Source organism: Mesocricetus auratus, unplaced genomic scaffold (assembly GCF_017639785.1).
Source record: "Mesocricetus auratus isolate SY011 unplaced genomic scaffold, BCM_Maur_2.0 Super-Scaffold_100008, whole genome shotgun sequence".
NCBI classification, from domain to species: Eukaryota; Metazoa; Chordata; class Mammalia; order Rodentia; family Cricetidae; genus Mesocricetus; species Mesocricetus auratus.
The window spans coordinates 76,611,284-76,636,241 of NW_024429192.1; the positions used below are offsets into that span (position 1 = coordinate 76,611,284).

The 24,958-nt window shown below is 35.7% G+C and overlaps 1 protein-coding gene across 1 annotated transcript; it reads right to left on the minus strand.

Moving 5' to 3' along the window:
- Positions 1-403: 403 nt before the first annotated feature.
- On the minus strand, positions 404-15,928 carry LOC101824461 (vomeronasal type-2 receptor 116-like; the record flags this gene model as incomplete). The annotated part of the gene is made up of 7 exons (XM_040751448.1): positions 404-1,347; positions 6,499-6,622; positions 7,682-7,909; positions 8,670-9,473; positions 9,838-10,129; positions 14,921-14,946; positions 15,911-15,928. Coding segments are annotated over 7 exons (2,436 nt in total), but the record flags the coding sequence as incomplete, so codon positions are not given.
- Between the last annotated feature and the right edge of the window lie 9,030 nt (positions 15,929-24,958).

Consider the following 24,958-nt stretch of genomic DNA (forward strand, 5'->3'; position numbering starts at 1 on the left):
TTCCTTCATGTCAAATTCATATTCATTTAAAAATGGTTTTTTCTTCATAGCAATCTTACATGAAATGCTAACACAAGTAATCCAGGAAACATCACTGTCATCAAAAATACATGGATAAATATGAAAATGTTTGTTCTCATAAATGCAATGTTGAAGAGGTAAATAATGAATACATATCTTATTCATATTTTCTTTAACATTATTTCATATTTTCTTTAATATTATTTGAGAGATGCAATGAATATTTATGGAAGTCAGCTTTCCAGTTAGAGAAATATGTAAAGATGGGGAAATACAGATGGGTTAGTTAATAAATGAATCCAATAAATATAAAATCTTAAGTTACTATTTTATCTCTCTCAGTTGTGTCGGTCCTAAGCAGGCTTAAATGTGTCTATATAATTTAGAAAATCATCGATTGAGCTGCATAATTGACTTTTCTCCTAGAATGTGTTTTCTTCCTGACATAATTAAGCACATTCCTATGAGATCTGAACAAAATAATATAGCACTTGGGGACAAAGATACAACCTAGGAGGCCTGCACTGGATGAGATGATAGAGAAGATTTCCATAGCAACTGAGGTTTCCCCCTTAGTGCTATGGTAGACAGGAAGAAATGTGACCCATACACTGAAGAAAACCAACATGCTGAAAGCAATGAACTTGGCTTCATTGAATGTGTCAGGCAGGTTCCGGGACATGTAAGCCATAGTGTAGCTCCCAAGTGCCATGGAGCAGAGGTATCCCAGGACAGAATGGAAGGCGATATTGGATCCCTTGTTGCATATAATAATTATGTATCCATGTTCAGTGTAAGCATCTGAGTTAACAAAGGGAGGAGAGGTGCTCAGCCACATTCCACAGAGCACCAGTTGGATAAGGGTGCAGACGGGAATGATGAAGTTAGGAGCCCTTGATATCATTATCCACCTCACCATTCTCCCTGGAACTGTGATCTTGAAAGCCAGAACCACAATGATAGTTTTGGTCAGGATTGTGGAGAGAGCCACAGTGAACAGAACTGCAAATGTGCTCTGCTGCAGGATACAGGTGACTGTGTTGGGATGGCCGATGAAGAGCAATGGACAGAGAAAACAGAAAGTCAGAGTGATGAGCAGGATGTAAGTGAGACTCCGATTATTTGCCTTGACAATGGGAGTGTGGTGGTGCTTCACAAAGACACCAAGAATGACAAGGGTTAGTGCAGAGAATCCCAGGGCCAACGAGGTGAGTGCCATCCCCAAAGGGTCTTCATAGGCCAGAAATCTCACTGTTTTCTGGAGGCAGCGGTTCTGCTCTGTGTTTGCATAGTGACTTTCTGGACACCTCACACAATGATCCATATCTACTCAGGAATTAAACATATTGTGAATCTCTGATCAGGTTACACTTTTATCCAAAGCTACTCCCAGCACCAACTCTCTCCCATTTTCCCACATTTCCTCTGTTGTTTCAGACTCGAGTAAAACAGTACTCAATTGAGAATATTCCCAAATGCTCTCTAATTAATCATTCCAGATTGTTCTTTTTATAGGATATAAAATGAACCAGTCTATTTTTATTAGTGTGCTTATATATAATTTTAATTAGGTAATACTTTGTTTCTATTTATATACTCATAAATAACTGAATTAAATTACATGATCCTAATATCATAATATCACCTCTTTCTTGATTCACTTTTGTGATTTTTTCTTTGAGTTCAGTACAATGGTAATGTAATGTACAGTTTTTTCTTGTAATGTTCTCAATTATCACTCCCAAATCTACCAGTTTGCATAGTTTTTGTTGAATGAATTCACCAGTTTTTTCTTCTATAATGGTGCTTGTGTAAAGGGAAAATATTACCGTCTTGTAAGTTTGAAAAATTTCCTCTGTGAAACTGATTAGTCATTTCCAGGGAGAAATGATCAATTCAAAAGATAGCTATAATACACTAAATTTGGTTGTAGTTAACCATGGGTTACTTGTGTGATACATTATCACTTTTAGTTTTAGAGTTTCATCTTCAATTCAAAAGAAAAAATAACAATGTATTTGTATGTTTTTCATTCAATTAAATAGTCAATAATTTTGCAAAGTAGACTTTCTAATTTGATTTTTCTTTAAAATTTTCATTAATTATACATTGAATTCATCATTTTGCTACTGCCTGTGTGTTTTTATTACCATTATCAGAATTTTATTTATTAGTACTTGCAGTTATGCCTTCACAATACCACTTCACTCTCACAGCACTTTGTGTCTACTATTTTCTGTGTGTTCAATTCTGTTGATTAAAAGTGAGCACAAATGCTTCAGAATCACAATCTTTAAATTTCTTAGTAAAAGCACAGACTTTGTAAGTCACGTTTTTTTTGAAACTGAAGGTAATATAAAGCTAGTCACATATCATTCTACAGGTTTTGAAGTATGGGATTCACTGTTTTCAATTATTTAGTATTTATATTTTAACATTTTTCTTACTAAACATATTTTGAAATGTCTCCTTAAACTTCACCCATGCAGGTCTTAATATTGATCAATCTATTCCCCTCTAGTGAATATATATAACACGTTTGTGAACTTGTCATGGCTCCAATGTACTCAAATTTTGTATATGCACATTAATTCTTTGATTGTTTGTACAGTAGGTGTCATATCAGGTTTTAAAATAAGGAAACATAAGGTCACCAAAACATTGAACCTTTCTCTCTTCATGAAGTAATGTTAACACATCTGAGTATTCAGTAAAGCCATTATATTATTCAAAACATTCCAATTATATATGAAGAATACCATAAGACATTAACTTTAAGACTGAGGAATCCTCATTGTTTTTCTCTCCTTATTCAACATTGTGTCTAAGTGTACTAAGTGTTCCACTGTTTCCTATGTGTCAGGCCTACTTTTTATTCCTTGCATATATATTGACATGAGATTGCTGTGAAATATTAGATGAAGATAATTTACATTTGTTTACACCGTGAATCCTTTTTCATGATGCAAAGATATGTCATAGTCTTTTATATTATATTTGTGTTTCTTTTACTGTGTAAAATACCTGATTGGTTTAATTAAGTGTTGAATGTCAAATAGTTAGAAAGGAGAATGCTTTAGCAGGGCTGGCAGTAGAAAGAATAATTATAATGAGAAACCTTGGAGACAAGATCTAAGGAACAAAATAAGGAGGGGGAACAAGGTGTTTATATATGCCTGGCACATTCACACCACTGTCATTAATGGAAGCATTCTGCCATTTTCACCTATTTATCTCAATATTATTCCATAATTTACCTCTTCTATGTGTGGTAATGCTTCCATTATCTACTTCTAGAAAATAAAGTCATTTATACACAATGAGTTAAAGACTATTTATCACATTATTTTGCTTAGATTAATCAAAGTAACTCAGAAGAGATACAAACCTAGATTCAAATTCATGATATATAGCAATGATTGAATTTAAAATATTTTTGTTCCATGGAATATTCCCATAATAGCTTTTTGATGGACTACCCTGTTAGATGTTTTCTGGGTGTAAACATGGTTTAGATTTTTTAATTAAAGATTTTTACATTTAAATCAGAAATAAGCTTGCCTCCCATGTCAATCCCAACATCCCTCCTACCACAACCTCTGACCAATCTTCCCAGCCTCCAACAGAATCCCCACTCCATTCCTCAGGGAGGGTGAGGCCCTCCCTGTGGGATCTCCAGAGTGTGTTATTTCATTCATGGCAAGGCCTAATCTCTCACTCAAGAGTTCAGTCTGAGAGACCATCCCTCATTGTGGGATGGACACCCAAAATTTATTTGTATTCCAGGAATAAATACTAATCTACTACCCAAGGACCCATAGATTGCCTAGGCCTCACTGACACCCCATTCAGGGGGTCTAGATTAGTCCCATGCTGGCCTCCCAGTCTGGGCTCCAAGAGCACCAACTTGTTCAGGTCAGGTGTTTCTGTGGGCTAAACCAGACCAGTCTTGACCCCTTTGCTCATCAGTCCTCCCTTTCTATCACTGGGATCCAGGAGCTCAGTTCAGTGTTTAGCTGTAGGTGTCTGCCTCTACATCCATCAGTGACAGGATAAAGGTTCTGTTTCCCACACTCTCTGGCAGTTAGAGTATAGGCTGGACCTCCCCTGAATCATGTCTAAAATCCATATATGAGTGAGGACATCCATGTTTATCTTTTTCTGACTAGGTTACCTCACTCAGGATGGTTTCTTTTAATGCCATCCGTTTGCCTGAAAATTTCAAGATTCCATTGTTTTTCCTCTGAATAGTACTCCATTGAGTAAATGTACAACATTTTCTCCATCCACTCTTCAGTTGAGGAGCATCTAGGTTGCTTCAAGGTTCTGACTATTACAAATAATGCTGTTATGAATATAGTGGAACAGACACTCATGTTGTATGAATGTGCATCTTTTGTGTATATGCCTAAGAGTGAAATTGCTGGGTCGTGTGCTAGACTGATTCCCATTTTCCTTTGGAATCTCCATACTGATTTCCAAAGTAGCTGTATGAGTTGGCACTCCCACCAGGAATTGAGGAGTGTTTTTCCACGTCCTCTCCAGCATAAACTGTCATTAATAATTTTGTTTTTAGCCAATCTGACAGGAGTAAGATGGTATCTCAGATTTGTTTTGATTCACATTTCCCTGATTGCTAGGGATGTTGAGGACTTTCTTAGTGTCTCTCAGCCATTTTAGTCTCCTCTATTGAGAAGACTCTATTTAGTTCTGTAGCCCACTTTTTAATTGGATCTTCTGGTGTTTTGGAAACGTGCTTCTCGAGTTCGTTGTAAATTTTGGAGATCAGTCCTCTGTCAGATGTGGGGTTAGTGATTATATTTTCCCATTCTGTGAGCTGCCTTTTTGTCTTGTTGAGTGTATCATTTGCCCTACAGAAGCTTCTCAGTTTCAGGATGCCCCACTTATTAATTGTCGATCTCAGTTTCTGTGCTGCTGTTGTTATGTTCAGGAAGTGGTTCAAGGGTACCTCCCACTTTCTCTTCTAAGAGGTTCAGTGTGGCTGTATTTATGTGGAGGTCTTTGATCCATGTGGACTTAAGTTTTGTGCATGGTGATAGACATGGATCTATCTGTAGTCTTCTACATGCCAGCATCCAGTTTGCTAGCATCATTTGTTGAAGATTCTTTCTTTTTTCCATTGTATAATTTTAGTTTTCCATTGTATAATTTGTGAAAGATCAGGTGTTCATATGTGCATAGGTTAATATTGGAGTGCTCAGTTCAGTTATATTGTTCTATTTTTGTGCCATATCAGGCTGTTTTCAGGACTACAACTATAGAGGTTGAAGTCAGGGATGGTGATACTCTGGATATTGCTTTGTTGAATAGGGTAGCTTTGGCTATCTTGGGTCTTTTGTTTTCCATATAAAGTTGAGAATTGCTCTTTCTAGGTCTGTAAAGAATTGTGCTGGGATATTAATGAGAATTGCATTAAATCTGTGTATTGCTTTTGGTAAGATTGCCATTTTTCCTACATTGATCCTACCTATCCAGGAGCATGGGAGATCTTTCCATTTTCTGGTGTCTTCTTTAATTTCTTTGTTTAAAGACTGGAAGTTCTCATGATGCAGGTGTTTCCCTTGTTTAGTTAGTGTTACCCCAAGGTATTTTTTGTTGTTAGTGGTAATTGTAAAGGGTGATGTTTCTCAGATGCTTTCTCATACCTTTGCGATTTAAAGATATCCCTCTCATTGGAATTTACATAGCTATGATGTTTCTAGTATTCATGTAATGATGGAGGAAAACAGGGAACCTGTGACACTTCAGGATTATCTGGGTTCAGTTGCAAGTCCTGAATGGTCATCAATGCTGTCTGTCATACACCTTCATGAGATCTGATGCCCTGTTCCAGCTTTGATATGCACAATGTAATTAAAGGGTACATACATACAGACATGCAAAACACTCACAGATATAACAAATTGATAAAAATGTAAACGGAAATTTTTTCAAATATGTCCAAGTGTTAGTAAAATAAAACCTTTCTGATAATATCTGATGAAGTTAGAAACATGACTAAAAATATTCTACTAAGGGTCATAAAGATTCAACCCTTAAATGAGTGATTACTATGAACTTAATATGCTATGAAATACAAGAGAAGTCAGCAATTCATTCTCTCTGTCTCTGTCTCTGTCTCTGTCTCTGTCTCTGTCTCTGTCTCTCTCTCTCTCTCTCTGTGTGTGTGTGTGTGTGGTATTTGTGTGTATTCTAAATGCCAGGAATAAATAAATCAGACTATTTACTAATGTGTAATTTGTTCTATGAAAAGACCAATGGCTATTGTGGATCAACAAATTAAATTAACTATGAGTTTCAATGGACAAAGCATTAATTAAATGATGATAAAATAAACCAGTAAAATTTTACTTCCTCAAAAAGAACAGTCTTTTCCTTCACAGAAACATTTAGTCTGCTTACACATTACTGAAAACACTGGAGTAGTAGGAAATTCCCTCCGAGTGTGACATTTACCTGTGACATTGGAAATCTCATTATCTGGACATCGAGTGCAATCATAGCAACAGGCAGGCCTCCCCTCCTGTGAAGATTTTCTGAATCCAGGAATACAGCTCTCACTGCATACAGAGCGAGGAGGCTGAAATTCAAACACATGGTGAAAATAATCAGGAGTGGACAGTTGTAAAACTAGTAAAATGCTATTTTGCAATATAGAACAGTAAGGTGGCAAGTTGTTATATTTATCAATTGTAGATCCTTGCTTTAATACATAGCTTCTATTTCAATATAGTATATGATATAAAGTTCAATGCATTTAATAAAGGATCTAGAGACAATAGAAATATGAATAATTGTGGAAATGATACAGGTAGGGCAAAATAAGAAACAGGTCACTGAGTACATGTCAAAAAGAGCAGTGTAATGCCATACTAATCCTACTGTGTACTTCTTTACAGTGAACAACTTTGTCTCCCACTGGTGATGTTTAGTGTACATTTTTCAGTTTGAAGGTTTCTGTATTAACAAATAAACTGTGTTTTGTGACTGTCAAAAATGTTGTACAATAAGTAATATGAAGTGAGAAAACATATTCAATAAGAAGGTAGAACCTCTTCATTTTCATTTGTTATGGAGTAAAAAAGAAAGCAAAGGGGTTATGTAAAATAGAGTTCACCAGTACTTACTACCTGACTGAAAATACATCATGACTCATTTTCTCAGGCTGTTGCCTACATAGTTGCTTGAATTATTATGTGACCATAAGAATTCTATTTAATGTCTGCCTGTGTTTTTATTTATTTTTTTTACAAATTTGTCTCTTTTCAGCAGGAAGGCTTGTAATATACCCACATTTATGTGCCCTCAATGCTACTGCCAGGTACCCAAAAGCCAAATGACTTTACACTGATATTTTCTAATCTGGAGTCAAATTATTGGCTCCTTAGGTTGTTCGAGTATATGGGTGAAATCTTAATATATTAATAGTCACTGTTTTTATACCTGGAAAATGTTCCCATAAGAAAGTGATGGAAAAATTCTATTACTCAGAATAGGGAACAAAAATTCTTCAAGTGGCAATAGTTTTAAATATTATAGATTGGCACTGAGCAGGGGCCAAATAACCATTACAACCATTACACCCCAAAATGAGTGCTTATTGATAAAGATGAAAGCAATGAGATAAGAGACAACCCACCTCTCTAAATCCTGTGGCCCACTGTATAGTATGGTCAGACAAGAACAGTTGTTGGTCATGTGGGGCTTTTGGAGAAAATGTGCCAACTTTCATCTTTTGTTTGAGACCTTGTGGAAAATTCCAGAAGTTGAGAATATCATAGTCTTCATCTAATTTCCTTTGTGAATCCAAAACTACAAGGTTTCCAGCACTATTTTTGAAATGCATATTCTTGAGAAAATGGTGAAGCTAAAGAGATGCAGAATCTGATGCTGAATTCATTCTCAGAATATTTAAACACAAGTATAAAGGAATGGGTCTCATTGGACTAAAGCCTTGCCACTAATGGCAAACTGTATCAACACATGAATATTTTAATGTTTGAAGACCAAAAATGAACATATCAGAATATTTCTAGACTGACAATAAGTTTCAGAAGAAAGAATTCACACACACACACACACACACACACACACACACACACACACACACACACACCATATATAGAAACAGGCCTAATCAATGATTGTTGATTCAGGCAAATGTTAAACTTCTTGAAATCCTAGCCACTTCTCCATTTTGCAACTTGTGTATCGGGGAGTTTAAGGTCTAATGTGTATGTAAATGGTCAGATCCTCAGTTAGGTAACAGGTATAACTTCAGAATTTAAACATTAAGGATTTAATAAATTTGAGAACTTAGTATCTACTACCCCTATTTCTTCTATGAAATATACTTATTGATAATGGGCTTTCAAATTCATTTTAATGAGAAGATTATGTGGGTAGAACAAAGTATAAAATAACATATAAAAATTTTACCTATTATTGCCATCCCTTCATTAGTATCAATGAAATATATGTCTGCAGCAAATTCTAGATGAGAAATTTATAGTCTCCCAATTTCATTTTGGCAAAATTGTTGTCATGTACAATCATGTACTGAGTGGTTTCATAAAATTCTAAAATATGACTTTACTATTTATAAAATATATAAAATAAAAAATTACCTCCCAAGGGTAAGGACTTGCCTCCCCATTTCCATAGGGATAATTTTGTATTTGGTTGATAGTCATCTCATGGAGACTGTGAGCCACAGCATATACAGAATTGTATACATTGTAACTCTCCTCAGTCATGTCCATGTCCAAAGTATCTCTAGACAACATTTCCAATGAAATATTGGGTTTACAGTTACCAAATGTTTTGCAATCAGTTCCAGAAAAATAACAATTGAAGTGTCTATCCCAAAAAAACTCAAGATAATGGTCTGAAGGGTATTTGGAAGGGTTGTGTGTCTGGATAACCTTCCTAATATCAGGAATCTCAGCATGGTGATGTGCAAAAATGAGACTTCCATGTAGTGAATCAAACAAAAAATAATAACCAAAAATACTTGGATCCCATTGTGACTTCATGACCCAGACTTTCCCAATCATTAAAAAGTCAACCATATGTTTGAAAATACCACTTAAAGATTCTGTGTCACCATAAATGATAACCACATTTGCAGTTGATATCATGATCTTTTCGATAGTCATCATAGAACTATAGTGAAAGGAATGCACGCTGTCTGCAATCATTTCTACAAAAGCTATACACACTTGGTTCTTGTCCATCTCCCCTCCCAAGTCTGAGAGAATCTCAATCCCATTGTGGTCATCTAGGAGAACCAGTCCCACCCATGTCCAGCTGAAATGGAGCAGCAAAAGGACAATGCCACGTGACAGAGATGTGTCTTTGGGTGCTGTCTGGTAGAGAGAAGTGTACTGGCGTCTGTCACTCAGGATAGTGTCAAATGGCCCAAAAGAAACCTGAAGTAAATTTCAAATAGGAAACAGGTGGACAGACATTTAATATGATACAATCCTAAACTCAAGGCAACACTTTTGATTTATAGAGACTAACTTCAGCTCATCCTATTTTAAACTCCTATCTTGATTCAAGGATATTTATAGATAATATCTCGCAACACACAACACTTTTTAAATACCTGATATAGGCACAAACTCTTCACCTTCTCTATATCTAGCAAAGTAGCTAAGGCTTTATAACCAAACGTCTTATTTATTCTCTGTTATTGATAATGACATACTCTCACGTGTGTACATTTTAATATACCTGAAATATCTGCAGTTTAATACAGGTTTCTTGTTCCCTCACAGGCTTGTTCCTCACCTGTGGATATTTGTAGAGATTCAGGAGTCTCGCAATATGTGCAGATGTTGCCCATGATGCTCCTGTAAGCAAAGCAGCAGCCTTCTTCTGCCTTCTACATGTGTAATTGGGAATCATTATTCCCATTCCTGTGAGACACATAATAGGTGCCTCCAGAGTATCCCATTGATTACTGTTGACATTGTAGAGATCAAATCCTAGAGATGTGTTAGGTAATATATGAGTGTTTCTGTTGATTTCCTCAATGGCAAATATGAAGGCCAAAAAATACTGGTAGCTCCCCAACCTGTAACTACAAAGAAGTATTATCAGTATTTGTGAAAAGGACTCATATCATATAAAAGTATGGTGCAATGGCTCTTTTTATAGAAAAAAATGGTTTATTTAGCTTACGGTTCCAGAAGGATAATAATCAATGATGTGGGACATAGGTAGCAGGCAGCAGACAGCTAGAATGGCAACTGACAATTTACATTCTGAACCACAAACAGGAAGCAAAGAGAGCCACTGGAAATGGCACAAGACTTTTGAGCTCTCAAAGCCTACTACTCTTAACAACATACTTCTTCCAGCAAGGCCACAACTTGTAAGATTACCCAAACATAGCTGACAATTGTCGAGTAAGGATACAAATGCAGTAGACTTGTAGGAAGCATGTTATGCAAATTTCCATGGCCTTCTTTATTCTCATCCTCTCTGAATTGCCTTAGTTTGTTACATATATGATTTACATAATGCTATAAATAAATCCCTCAGATTTTACAGAGCTTTCTTACCTGGTAAAAATCTTGTAGAATCATGTGACTCAGTAAAGTTGACTAGAACTATGTAAGTCATGAGGTCACTGATTAACTTCTTTTTTATTTCTATTGTGAATGTAGTCTTATCCAGCACAGTGATTTAGATTCTAACTAATGCCTCTGTTATCCCAACTTCCCTATCATCTTGCTACAATCTGTTGCTTTATGACATACTCTACCAGTACAAATCACCATAGCCATCTTAAAACAATGCCCCATATAGACTGCCTTTGGGGATAGAAATATATTTTATAATACATCAGTGAATCCCCTGGAGATGCAGATGGCACATCCGGACTTTCCCACTGGACAGACACCTCAACTTCAGTTGCATGTATCTTTATCCTATAAAGGGCTATCTGTATGATCATTTAGAGTCACCTTTAGCTTTGTTGTATATGTCATTGTGCAGTTAATATTTGTTAAAAGACTTTACTGGAGAGACTTAAGGTAACATCAATTCTCTGCAGACTGGCACCAACTGACCAAAGAAACAGTTTCATATAAGTCCAGCTTCATGAACCAATGAGTTTATTAAGGTCACTTACTGAGCAGAAATGAGAGGATTCTTGGAGGAGTATGAGATGGTCAGAAGTAGTGATATCAGAAAGATATTCCCTCCAGCATGGGTGCTAACTCACAAATGTTGCCTCACCAAAGTCCCATGCACCACCAATGTACCAAGACTCAAAGTTCTTGAGATACAGGTCTTTCACTTGTTTGCTTAGCATTACCCCAAGGTATGCAAAAATTGCAAGAAACAATACAAACAGTGCAAGGGTTGAAAGCCAATGCCTAATATATTAATGGAGACTTCTTGTAAAAGTCAGTTGGGATTTTAAATTTCTGAGACAATATAGGTACATCAACTTTAGTGTCTAACAGGCCTGAAATCTCAGTGTCATTAATTTGGAATTTTAGCTTTGGCATTTCTTTGTTAATAAGTTTGTCACATTATTTTCTTCCCAGTATTTCTTAAACTTCCTGTTCTACATATTGGCACTGCTTTACCTTTGAAATATTGAGTAATAATAATTAAGCAATTATATCCATCATCTATTTTATAATCCTTTTTATATAAGCCATTTATGAAATCCTTAAAGATAATTTCATAGGCTTTTAAGATGTAAATTTGGACAATATTATGGAGTAGTTTCATAAAATTTTGTAAGGAGCATCTTTTTTTTGGTTTTTTGAGATAGGGTTTCTCTGTATTGCTTGGGAGACTGTCCTGGAACTCACTCTGTAAACCAGGCTGGCCTCGAATTCGAATTCATAGAGATCTGCCTGTGTCTGCCTCCTGCGTGCTGGGATTAAAGGTGTGTGCCACCAAAGTCTGACTGAAGAAGCATCTTTTTATAGATCCAAGTAATGTCTTATTGGAATGTGCTAATTATTAACAGTGTGGAACAAATAATTTGTGTATACTCTGTCAATAAGAGATTATTTTATGAGATTTTACATTAGTAAGCATACTAGTAACCTTACAAGCTATTTTATGTCAGATGTAACATTTTTATAGAATTTAGCCAAAGAATTTCTGAAATCAACTTAAAGAGCAGAGTCAAATTCTCAGTAATGATAAACAGACAGGAGCATAGCCAATAATGCAGTTTAAAAATCATGTATGTTGTCCCCTGTTTTACTTTCTATGAAAACTAATTAGACAATGAAGAGAAGAGAACATCTCTATTCATTAAGTGACTAATATTGCTGAAAATTGAAACAGCAATTGACTTAGTACTTTATGCCCTTACCCCAAATGTTTTTTACTACAAGTTGGATTTCATTTTTTTCTTTTTCCTATAAAGTCACCATTGATGAATTCCTGTGAGTACTAGGGAAAATGAAAAATATTTCCCAAAAAGGAACCTTAATACTGAGTTATTTCCAGTCATTATAATCTAATCCTAATAATCTTAAATCATACATTTATAAATCATAAAAAAGTGTTTGGTTAGAATTTGCCTTTTGCATAATTCTGTATAGACTGTCCATATGGATTATGTTGTGATGTGCACATCATGTACTTAAAACTAAATTGATTATAAGTAAAAGTTCCTGTAACATAAATAGTTTACTTGGACCAAGTTCATTTTGCTCCCACTAATACTCAAATTAGAAACTAATATTAACCAACATGGACACATAGCTAAAGTAAATAAAAGGACTATTTTCCTGATTACTTCTTGTAAAAATTAACCTAAGGATTTACATATAAAATTCTGGTGATAAATATATTTCCTTTGCGCTTATCCCAATTGTGGCTCTGCAATATGTTTTTTCTCTCTTAAAGTTATCATTTATCTTTGAAGTACTTTTGCTTCTAAAGCAGGATATGTTACTCATATTGGAAAACAACCATCACTATATATATATATATATGTACACTAAAGATATATTTGTGATTTTAAATGTGATATATATTCACATATACAATTACCGATGCAGAAATAAATATTTTAATGATTATAAGACTATTTTTCACAGAATTTAAAAGCAAAGCATGACTCTCACACACACACACACAAACACACACATTAGAAGAGCAAGAAAATTAAATAGAATTTTCTCATCATTAAGAAATGGCTAATTTTTAAATGAATTGTGTGTCCAGTGGTGTAAATACACTTAAATAAAGATAAATAATACTGAGAAAAGAAGTAAATGTGAAATATTTTTGCAAAAGAATACAGCTACAACAAGAAACAAAATATGATATGAGCCTTATTCACAGTGGTGGAAATATATCCAAAACAGGATGTAGGGTTTTCTGGAAATGAGGCCAGAATGCAATAAATGGTTTATAAGCCATTTAATTTCTGTTTTAAAAGTTTCTTGAGCCTGAAAAAAATGTTTTCTACAACATCTCTATACTTTTTCCTGCCCACCCTGCAGAAAATCAGTATTTCACCTTGCCAATAGCCATTCAAGTATTTATGGTTGGTATCTTGATGGTAACAATTATAAAGGGGTATGCTGCTACATCTACATAGTTGTTTTCTTTAAAAAAGCAAAGAAGAAACAGCCAACTGTTTGTTTCTTTCTTTATCAAGGAGGCAAAATAAGACGCTCAGGACAGATGGCCTATACAACAAATGCAATGATAGGCAGGGTACCAACATGCAGTAATTGAAATTAGACCACTGTTCTCCCCCTTGTGCATGAATCAATTCAAAATGGGTCACAGTCCATTGAAAGTTGTAGAAGAACACACACCTAGTATTTGTTAAGATGTTGGTGGAGGCAAGAATTTATTGAAGAGTAAGCCAATGTCAAACAAATTAGAATCAGATATTAAAAGATGGAACTACAAAAAAAATGAAGATTCAGCTACCAACAAAATAAGAAATATTCTATAGAGTATAGGAAACCATCATCAGAGCATCATATTTAGGAGAAAACACTTTCCATTTGTTCTTTAGATGCTAGAATAATGTCAAAAGGATTTAATTAAATGAAGAAATTGCAAATGAAGTAAATAAATCCTCCAAATAACTGGGTTAATGATATACACAAATCCTGTACAAAACAAAACAAAACAAAATCCTGAACACTGATCATCAGTCAAATGCAAATGTAAAACAGATAGATACTGATTGTTTCCAGGGTTTTTGAGTGGAATGGAAATCTTTCAAAGTGAATAGATACATCAGCTAGAAGAGATGAAGAACAGAAATATTCACTCTGGATGTGATTGTTTACTGATTCACATAATTTCTTTTAAAAACCAAAGGAGATAGAATATGTTAGAATTTCAATTAAAAGGGGAATACGAAATACTGGAAAAATTAAAGTTGTTAAACCATTGATATTTCAGGGACATTGAAATCACATGGAGTTCATTTTATTAGTGAAGATTAATATGTAGAAGAACTGATGTCTATAATTAGACCATTGGTACACATGAGAAAAATGAATAATCAAAGAAAGATTGGAAAGATTTTGATAAATCTTAAAATATTTACTTTCATAAAAACAAATTATGATTTTTTTCAAATGAACATAACATTGTAAGAATTTTGGAATAACCATAAAGCATATGCTATATCCTTTAACATGATTAGGTTTATTTTTAAAATAGAATTTAATTGGATATATGCTGAAGTCGAAAGTGTTAAGAAATACAGTCTCCATGAAATTGAAACCCTTCTGTAAGGCAAACAACACTATCAAAGAAAATAGTCTACAAAGTGAGAAAGGCTCTTCACTACCTCCACATCCCACAGAGGACTTATATCCAAATTATATAAGGTCCTAGGAAACTGCATATCAGAAAAAACCCCAAGTAATCCACATAAAAATGGGGGTAGAGACCTCAACAGAAATTCTCAACAGAAGAATCTAAAAGGCTGAAATATCTCTTGTAGAAATATTCAACATTCTTAGCCATGATGGAAACACTAATCAAAACAATATTGGTATTCCATTTTAACTGTCAGAACGGCTAAGATCAGAAACTCGAGTCACAGCTCCAGCAGGTGATGATATGGAGCTTGGGAACACTCCTTCACTGCTGTGTGAATTATCTTGCACAACAATTTTAGAAATCATTATGATTCTATCTCCGAAATTTAGGAACAGATCTACCTCAAGATCCAACTATACCTCGAAATATACCCAAAGGATACTCCACCATACAACAAAAACATGTATAAATCTAATTTAAAATAAGCTTTATTCATAGTAGCAACATAGCTGGCCTTTAACTGTAGAATGGAAAGAAAAAATAATGTACTTTAAAACAATGTATTGTTACTTGGCTTTATAAAACAAAAGCATCATAAAATGTGCTGGCATTATCCCCAGATATTTGATGCTGTTTTTGGCTATTGTAAAAAGTGATGTTTCTCTGATTTCTTTCTCAGTCACTTCATCATCTGTATATAATAGGGCCACTGATTTTTTTGAGTTTACCTTGTATCCTGCCACATTGCTGAAGGTGTTTATCAGCTCTAGGAGTAACCTTGCGGAGTTTTTTGGGTCACTTATGTAAACTATCATATCATCTGCAAATAATGAAAGTTTGACTTCTTCTTTTCCTATTTGTATCCCCTTTATCTCCTTTTGTTGTCTTATTGCTGTAGCTAGAACTTCAAGTACAATATTGAAGAGATATGGAGAGAGTGGACAGCCTTGTCTTGTTCCTGATTTTAGAGGAATTGCTTTGAGTTTCTCTCCATTTAGTTTGATGTTAGCTGTTGGTTTACTGTATATTGCTTTTATTATATTCAGGTACGTTCCTGTTATCCCTGATCTCTCTAGGACCTTATCATGAAGGGGTGCTGGATTTTGTCAAAGGCTTTTTCAGCATCTAGTGAGATGATCATGTGGTTTTTCTTTCGCAGATTGTTAATATGGTGGATTACATTGATAGATTTTCTAATGTTGAACCATCCCTGCATTCCTGGAATGAAGCCTACTTGATCATGGTGGATGATTTTTCTGATGTGTTCTTGAATCCGGTTTGCAAGTATTTTATTGAGTATTTTTGCATCAATGTTCATGAGGGAAATTGGTCTATAGTTCTCTTTCTTAGTTGTGTGCATTAGTTGTGTCTTTGTGTGGCTTGGGTATCAAGGTAATTGTAGCCTCGTAGAAAGAGTTTGGCAGTGAGCCTCCTGCTTCTATAGTGTGGAATACTTTGACGAGTATTGGAATGAGCTCTTCTTTGAATTTCTGGTAGAATTCTGCACTGAAGCCATCTGGGCCTTGGCTTTTTTTGTTTGGGAGACTTTTGATGACTGCTTCTATTTCATTAGGGGTTATAGGTCTGTTTAGATTATTTATCTGTTCTTGATTTAGTTTTGGCAAGTGATATCTATCCAGGAAATTGTCCATTTCCTTTAAATTTTCAAATTTTGTGGAGTACAGATTTTCAAAGTATGCCCTGATGATTCTCTTGATTTCCTCAGAGTCCGTTGTTATGTCCCCTTTCTCATCCCTGATTTTGTTAATTAGCATGTTCTCTCTCTGTCTTTTGGTTAGTTTGGACATTCCCTGTCCTGGGGACTTAACACTTAATCCAGGTTTTATCACAAACACAATCTTATCACAAGGACCTAAATTCATTTTCCATTCTACTTGACTATGTGCTGACTCTGTACTTGAACCATGCTTCTGTGTTTCCATTTTCCATCATTGTATTAAAAGTGAATATAAGATCTTTTCATCAGTCTCAGTTATCATGAATCTTACAACTACAGAAGTGTTTGCACCTCATAAAAAAGATCTTACTTCTTTCACAATGAATTATGTTTAGGAATTTCTCAACAATGTAGTCCAAAACATTCTACTAAACTGAGTGTAACTGTCCTCTAATATAAAAGACACAAAACTGAGATACTCCCCTCAGAGTTCATCATCCACATCCATGTGACCTAGAGAACACAGCCATACCAATTTTAATAATTACAAACACAGAAATGATTTGGAACATATGGTGATAAAGTGACAAAACCTAAAATATTACTAGTCAAAACTATGGATCAAAAATGTCAATCAATTTGAAAGAATTTTAAATGAAGAGCGCTAAAGTTAAAGTCATCACATTTGATTTCATATTGAGCAGCAGATAGCTCAGGAAACTCTTGTCACTCTACCATCATCACATAGGGACTCTATAGTCACTGTGATCACTTTCATCATTTCTTGTGAATGTAGAACTACACTTAGAAAATGGCCCAAAACAACATGTGAAACTGTAAGGTATTCCATCTGCAGAGAAAACCATGAAAATGTCCCATCCCATGGACAACTGAAAGCACTGCAGAGGAACACAGAGAAATTCAGAATACCAAATGTGTTAATACACATGAGCTAAACAAAAACTTTTTCTTTTAAAGAGAAGAGCAAAGGGAATGGGAAGACACATCTGAAATAGAGGTTTGTAATAACAAGAGAAGGATTGCAAAGATGGGAATTAATTAAATGCATGTCCATCAAACCTTATTTGAGAACAATGAAATGTGACTAGTGAAAAGGAATAAAATTTAAAAGCACTTACTGGATGAAAGTATTTATTTCACTGGCCAAATCTATTGTCCGCACACGACCATACCTAAAAAGTGGAACAAGTATAGTGATCATCACATTTCCATCATGATGTAAAAGTTTTTGTTCATTTGAATTGCATTGCAAAGAATCAAAGGAGTAAAAAGCAACATGATTCTGCAGGAGCCAAAAAAGAAAAATCCAAGAGAACATCATAAAAAAGAACTATCTACCACAGTGCAAGTATGGAGGACATATCCCAATGTGTTCAGCAACTACATATAGAGCTCATTTGTTTGTGAACACAAAGGTTGTAATAATGTTTGTGACTGAAGTCATCACATTGATCACACATATTTTTGAAAATCCTAATCTATACTCCATGGAGAATTTTGGAAAACTTTCCTCCCAGAGAATTACCATCTGAGACCGTGCATTAAAGATAAAAAACAAGCTTCAAATGACATTTGGGATCTTCTTGAACCACAGGACCCATAATTCCATCTAAGAGGACAGAAGGCAAGACCCCAGGGATGACTCCTCTTGAGTTGATCTGCCCAAAGCTCTCTACCAAAACAGTTACATGAAATATTGAATTAGCATGATGCAAAGAACTTGCAAGGGAGGATGCCCAGGGAGATGAGAGCAAAAACATCCTGAAATAGTTTAACCAGACTGACCCAGTGAAAATCAGTGGGAAATCATGGTCTTTAAAACTGATTATCGTCTATGCCAATCTAACTTGTCAATGGCTTGGAGGAGTCCGAAAACACTTTGTGTACAAATCTTGCATGTGTGCATACCAATATTTCTTTCCTGTTTCTCTATAGTACAAAATAATTTCGGTCTCTTTCCTTGGAAACTAGCACAATAATTCTTGAATTTCAAATCAATGGCTCAATAGAGGATGAGATGAGGGATTTTGTTTACTTTTTGAACTCTGATCTACTGGGCTATTGCGTGAAATTTTCAAACTTAATTCATCTACTTAATATAAAATCCAGATCTGTCCTATATCCAAACAATGATATTTTAGGCAGTATTTATGGTTTTCTTTTAATATAAGTATTGAAGGCCTCCTTCATTTTCTTCAATTAAAATAAATAGGAGTTTATGCACTGCACCCATTATATAAAAATGTTCAGTCACATATAAATAGGATTTTGATTTTATGACTAGTCTTACTTTCCCATGGTGAAGTTGTAGCAACATTTTAATAAAAATATTAACCTTTTCTTCATACATATGTGTATTATGTACATGCATTAATCAAAACATGAATTTAAGGGGAAAATATGTTCACACATAGTAGTAATTGTACACATGTGACCAAGAGGAGAGATGAATGTCACAAGGTCACAGAGGTTTCTCAATGTAAGCAGGACTAAAGTGAGGACCATATGGGGGTCTGACATATAATTAAGAAACAGACAGCAGGGGATACATCTTACTTCACCAGTATTCTCTCATTGATGTAAAAGGAGGCCGTTGTCTGGAATTTGGATTTAGTCAAGTGATATATTTTGATTTGCCTCATTAACTTTTAAAAGATGCTTTAAAGGTTTTTCTCACTATAAAGTACAAGGAGTTCTCTATAAAAAAGAAGGCAAATACAAAGCCAAAATGTGTCTTTAAAATATCATTTTTATCCAGGTTTTAAATATTCCATACAATGTATTTTGATCATATTTGTTACCCGTCCCCAACTCCTTTCAGATCTTTCACCACCTTCTTGCCCATTTTAAGCCTAAGTAGTATTAATATATTTTATGGGTCTGTTTTAGTCTGCATTTGCCTCTGTGTGTTGACCACTGCTTTTGGAATTGTAAACAATATTTGAGCAACTAAATTTTTAAAAGTTTGGTCTCATTGAGCTAGTCCCATAGTTCTAAACTCAGAATATTATCTCAATTCAATAGATACATAGAAATTGTGTGAGAGCCAATGGTGCTTGAAAAGGGCATATAAGCTGGGCACTGGTGGCACACACCTTTAATCCCAGCACTCGGGAAGCAGAGGTAGGTGGATCTCTGTGAGTTTGAGGCCAGCCTGGACTACAAAGTGAGTTCCATGACAGGCTCCAAAGCTACAAAGAAAACCTGTCTGGAAAAACCAAAAAAAGAAAAAAAAGAATAGGGTACAGATACAAGACTATAAATTAGTTTGTCCCCTTCCATGTACATTATTACCAAATAAGCAGTAATGGGTAACTTTTCTGAACTTAATTCAAATCTAGGCATACTTAAGTGGACAGAATCTCAATTGATGAACTACTCCATTAGATCATCCTGTGGTCATGTCTGCTGAAAATTATCTTGACTGGTGATTGAAGTAGAATGCCAAATCCACTGTGGGTGATCCTTCCCTAATAGGGTGGGTCTTGGCTGTAGAAGAAAGATATTTGAGATGCCTGACAAACTCACCAGTGATCAGTGTCCTCCCATGGTCTCTACCTCTGTTTCTCATTCCACTTCCCACTTGAATTCACACCTTAACTTCACTTAGTGAATGATTGTGTCAGGAAACTCTAAGCCAAATAAAACTTTCTTCCCTCCAAAAAATGTTCATTCAGAATTCTTTAAATGAAGTTCTTATGAAGAACAGAAAGTGCTGTGATAGCAAATTTAATGCTTGAACAATTTAACATGTATACAAATAACTAAATCTCAGCCATAGTTTCACATATGTTCCATTCTTCTAGTTAACCTACTCTATGTCGAAAATTTGAATATATCAGGCAGCTTCTAGCCTCAGCACTGACACACATGTCAAATATACATCTAATGTGTAAAAAGGAGAAAGTTCTGAATACAGCAGTTCCACTTATTACTGTCAGAGGAGCCTGAAATTTCTTTATCTTGATAGAGGTTATAAATGACTCAAAACTTATGTCTTCTAGATGTTTCTGTTAAGCCAGTAAACTCTGATACCTGTGGCTCTGATTGAAAATAGGTTGTTTTATGAGTTGATAAGTATGGATAAGGTCTTCATTTTTAGACCTCGTGTAGTTGGAAAGGTTGATCACCATGACCTGAAAATGTGGAAGCCAGGACTGATAGCTTTCATGATCTGACTCTCAGAAAAATAGCTGGTCACTTTTATTCTGAAGGACAGAGTATAAGCAAATACAGAGAAAACTTCAGTTTGAATTTGTCTGTTGTAGAATTTTGGAAGAATATATTTCTCATGTTTTAAAACTATCAGTTTTGGTTTCGTATTGTAGCAGTGCCAGAACAGGGCACTTGTATAATGATGGATGAGCTGGTGCAAATCTGTTCCAGAAAAATATCTCCTAGGTAACACAAATTGGGCCATACAATTGCTCTATACAGTTGAAATATTTTGTTTGCATTTGTTGTCCTAGTGTCTGATACTTGAAAGCTCATATAAGCACTAGGATTTAAATTTTCTTCCTGTGATATGCCACGATTATTTTAAACTCACTGCTCATGTCAATATATAGAAATTGAGGCAATTTCCATTTTCATTATTGTGTGTAAAGAAATGTGGAAATTAGAGAAAAATGAACATTGAGATGAGAGAGACTTTAGAAATTTAGCTACAGCACAACGATTTTGACTTAGTCTGCTTCTGACTTAACATTAGGTTTTTTTAATTAGCTTACAAAATTATCCATGTTTTAATTTTTTATTTTATCTCACATGACAACCACATTTATCTCTTCCACCCCAACACTCAGTACCCTTACTTCATCCCACATGCCCTCACTTTCACCCTAGCCCACCCCCATCTACTTCTCACATGGGTAAAGTCACCCATGAAAAATTAGCATAGTCTGGCTCAATAGACTGGGACAGGGCCAGTCTTCTTCCCCATGCATTAAGATTGAACATTACATCCCACAATAGAGAATGGGATCAACAAGCTAGTTCATGTACCAGGTTTGTATTGTGGTCATACTGCCAGAAGCCCCTTTGATAATCCAAGCTTCTCAACTGTCTCCTATAAATGAAGGGTCTAGTTAGGTCCCCTGGAGTCTCCACAGGTGTGTGTCTAGAGTTCATGAGTTTCCAAGAACTTGGTTCATCTCTCTCTGTAGATACCTCCATCATGATCTTGATCTCCCTTGCTCATATGTTTCCTCCTCACTTCCTTCAATTGGATTCCTGGAGCTTGGCCTCATTCTTGGTTGCAGATCTCTCTGTCTGGTTCCATCAATTATTGGATGAGGGCTGAATAATGATAGTTGGGGTATTCACCCATCTGATTAGAGTTGTAGGCCATGTCAGGCATCATTTCTTCTATTTCTAGGAGACGTAGCTGGTCTTGTGGATTCTTGGGAGTTACCATAGCACTAGGTTTCTCCACAAGCCCATAAAGCTCCTTTTTTATTTTATATCTGATCTGTTTTTATGATTATATTTTTAGTTTAAATTAGAAACATGCTTGTTTACATATCAATCCAAATTCCCTCATCCACCCCTCTTCCCAAGGCCCCAAATGGCCCCCTATCCCATTCTCTTTCTGTTCCCCAGGAAGGATAAGACCTTCAAAAGGGAAAATCAAAGTCTGTCATATCATTCAGAGCAGGACCTAGGCCCTCCCCCTTGTGTCAAGACTGAAAGAGTAACCCTCTGTGTGGAATGGGCTCCCAAATTTGGTTTGTATACTAGGGATAAAGACTGATCCACTACCAGAAGCACCATAGATTTCCCAGACCAACTAACTGACCCCCACATTTAGGGTGTCTAGATAAGTCCAATGCTGATTACCCAGCTTTCAGTCTGGGGTCCATGAGCTCCACCTTGTTCAGGTCAGCTGTTTCTGTAGGTCTCACCAGCCTGGTCTTGACCCATTTTCTCATCACTCCTCCATCTCTGCAGCTGGATTCCAGGAGTTCAGCTCTGTGTTTAGCTATGGGTGTTTGCTTCTGCTTCCATCAGCTACTTGATGAAGGATCTAGGATGGCATATGAGGTAGTCATCAATCTCATTATCAGAGAAGGGCATTTAATGTAGCCTCTCCAATATTGGTTAGATTGTTAGTTGGGGTCATCCTTTTAGATCTCTGGATATTTACCTAGTGCCACATTACTCTTTAAACCTATAATGGCTTCCTCTATTATGGTATCTCTTTTCTTGCTCTTCTCTACTCTTCCCCTGACCTCATCTTCCTGCTCCCTCATGTCCTCCATTCCCCTCCTCTGCTCCTCTTCTCTTTCTCCTAACTCTTTCTTCCCTCCCCCATGCTCCATTAGCTCTGGAGATCTTGTCCCTTTCCCCTTCTCTGAGGGACAATGTATGCTTCTCTAGGGTTATTGTTAGGGTTTGAAATTGTAGGCACATGGATAGAACTAGAAGAAGCCATTCTGAGTGAGTGAACCCAGTCACAAAATGACAAACTTGGTATGTACTTACTCACATATGGATTTTAGATATAGAGCAAAGGATTACCAGGCTAAAATCCTTATCTCCAGAGAAGCTAGAAAACATGGAGGACCCTAAGGGAAACATAATTGTCTCTATCAATTTTAAGATATTTTTTCATTGGTCCTCCACTGTATCCCTCTCTGCTTAGGCTAGGTCATTCCATCCTGTTCTCATTTCTATTATAGTGTGAAGAGAAATGTAGAAATTTGAACAATAATAATATTGATATGAGAGAGATCTTAGAAACTGATGCAGAACAAAGATTTTGAGTTAGTTGTGTTTGATGTAACATAAATTTTTAAAAATTTCTTTTATATTAATGGGTTCAATTTGAATATTTCCACAGGAGCTTAGATTTTGTTGATTCACTTCCCATTATTGTACCACTTTATACATCCTTGGAGTATCCCTCTGCCCCATCACACCTATCAGCTTCCATGTTAAATATGTCCTGTTTTCAGTTCTTTCTTAACAGTTGTGTGCTGTTTTCTATGGGGGAGCAACTTATACTGCTGTCAGAATTCCTTACTTACCATATAACTTTTCCCTTTTAACTTCACATAACACCGTATCTTCCACTGAGGTAAGTATTCATGGAGGAAACTTTTCAGAATAGTTTTAGCTTAGGTGTCTCTGGGCATATTTTCCAAAGTTCATGTTCTTTGTGATGGCAGGAATTTAAATTCTGGTGAACTATTTATGTATATTCATGCGCTGACTTTCATGTATTACAAGCATTTTTTATATAGTAATAATATTATTCCTTCTGAAGTTGTTGTACATCATGTAATTTAGTCCTTATTTCTCCCAGTAATTTATTTGCCTCGTGCTCCATCCCGTCTGAAGCCTCACTATCCTATTTTGTCATTTCCCACTTGTGAAAAACAGTGTCCAGTTCTTCTTCTATTTTTGCATACCTGCCCTGGTTCCTTTGTATTTTCCTGGTTCCTCTTTTGTTTCAGGTAATGAATTCTCAACTGAATATATGAAGCCAAGACTCAAAATAAAGAGTATTGAAATAAATAGTATAGAATACTTGAATTGTTTTGAAAACCAAACTTTCAGGTTTATACCCATTTTTACTTAATAGCTTAGTGTGGGTTTATTTTACTATTTATTTTGCTGTTCAACTGTAACTATACTTCAAATGATTGATATATTATTGTGTCAGAAGAAAAGACAACTTTGCTCCCATTATGTTGGATGTGTTTGTGGTCACTCATTGACATTTTGTCTTGTTGGGAAATAGTTCTGTAACTACATGCAATGACATTGTCAACTTTTGGCCTTGATTCTCATGTACTATTTCTTTATTTCACCTTATTTCACCTGCATCTTTTAAATTTTCAATTAGAAACAAGCTTGCTTCACATGTCAATCCCAGGTCCCTTTCCCTCCCCTCCTCCCCCACCCCCTTCAACCCTCCCAGGACCTCTCACCTAATCCCCACTCCATTCTTCAAGAAGGGTGAGGTCCTTCATGGGGGATCTTGAAAGTCTGTCATATCATCTGGGGCAGGGCCTAGGCCCTCCCCCATGTGTTTAGGCTGAGACAGTATCCCTCCCAAAGTCCATGTGGATGACAGAGATAAATGCTGATCTACTGCCCGAGGCATCAAAGAATGCAGAGGTCTCCTCCATGAATATGTAGATATCTATTGGCAAGGTTGCCAGTTCTACTATGTTGATCCTACCAATACAAGAACATGGGAGATATTTTCATTTTCTTGTATCTTCCTTAATTTCTTTCTTTAAAGACACAAAGTTCCTGCTGTACAGATCTTTCAGTTGTTTAGTTAGCATTATCCCCAAATATTTAATATTGTTTGGAGCTATTGTAAAGGGTGATGTTTCTCTTATTTTTTTCTCAGCCCATTTATCATCTGTATATAATGGGACTACTGATTTTTAGAGTTAACTTTGTATCCTGTCCATTGTT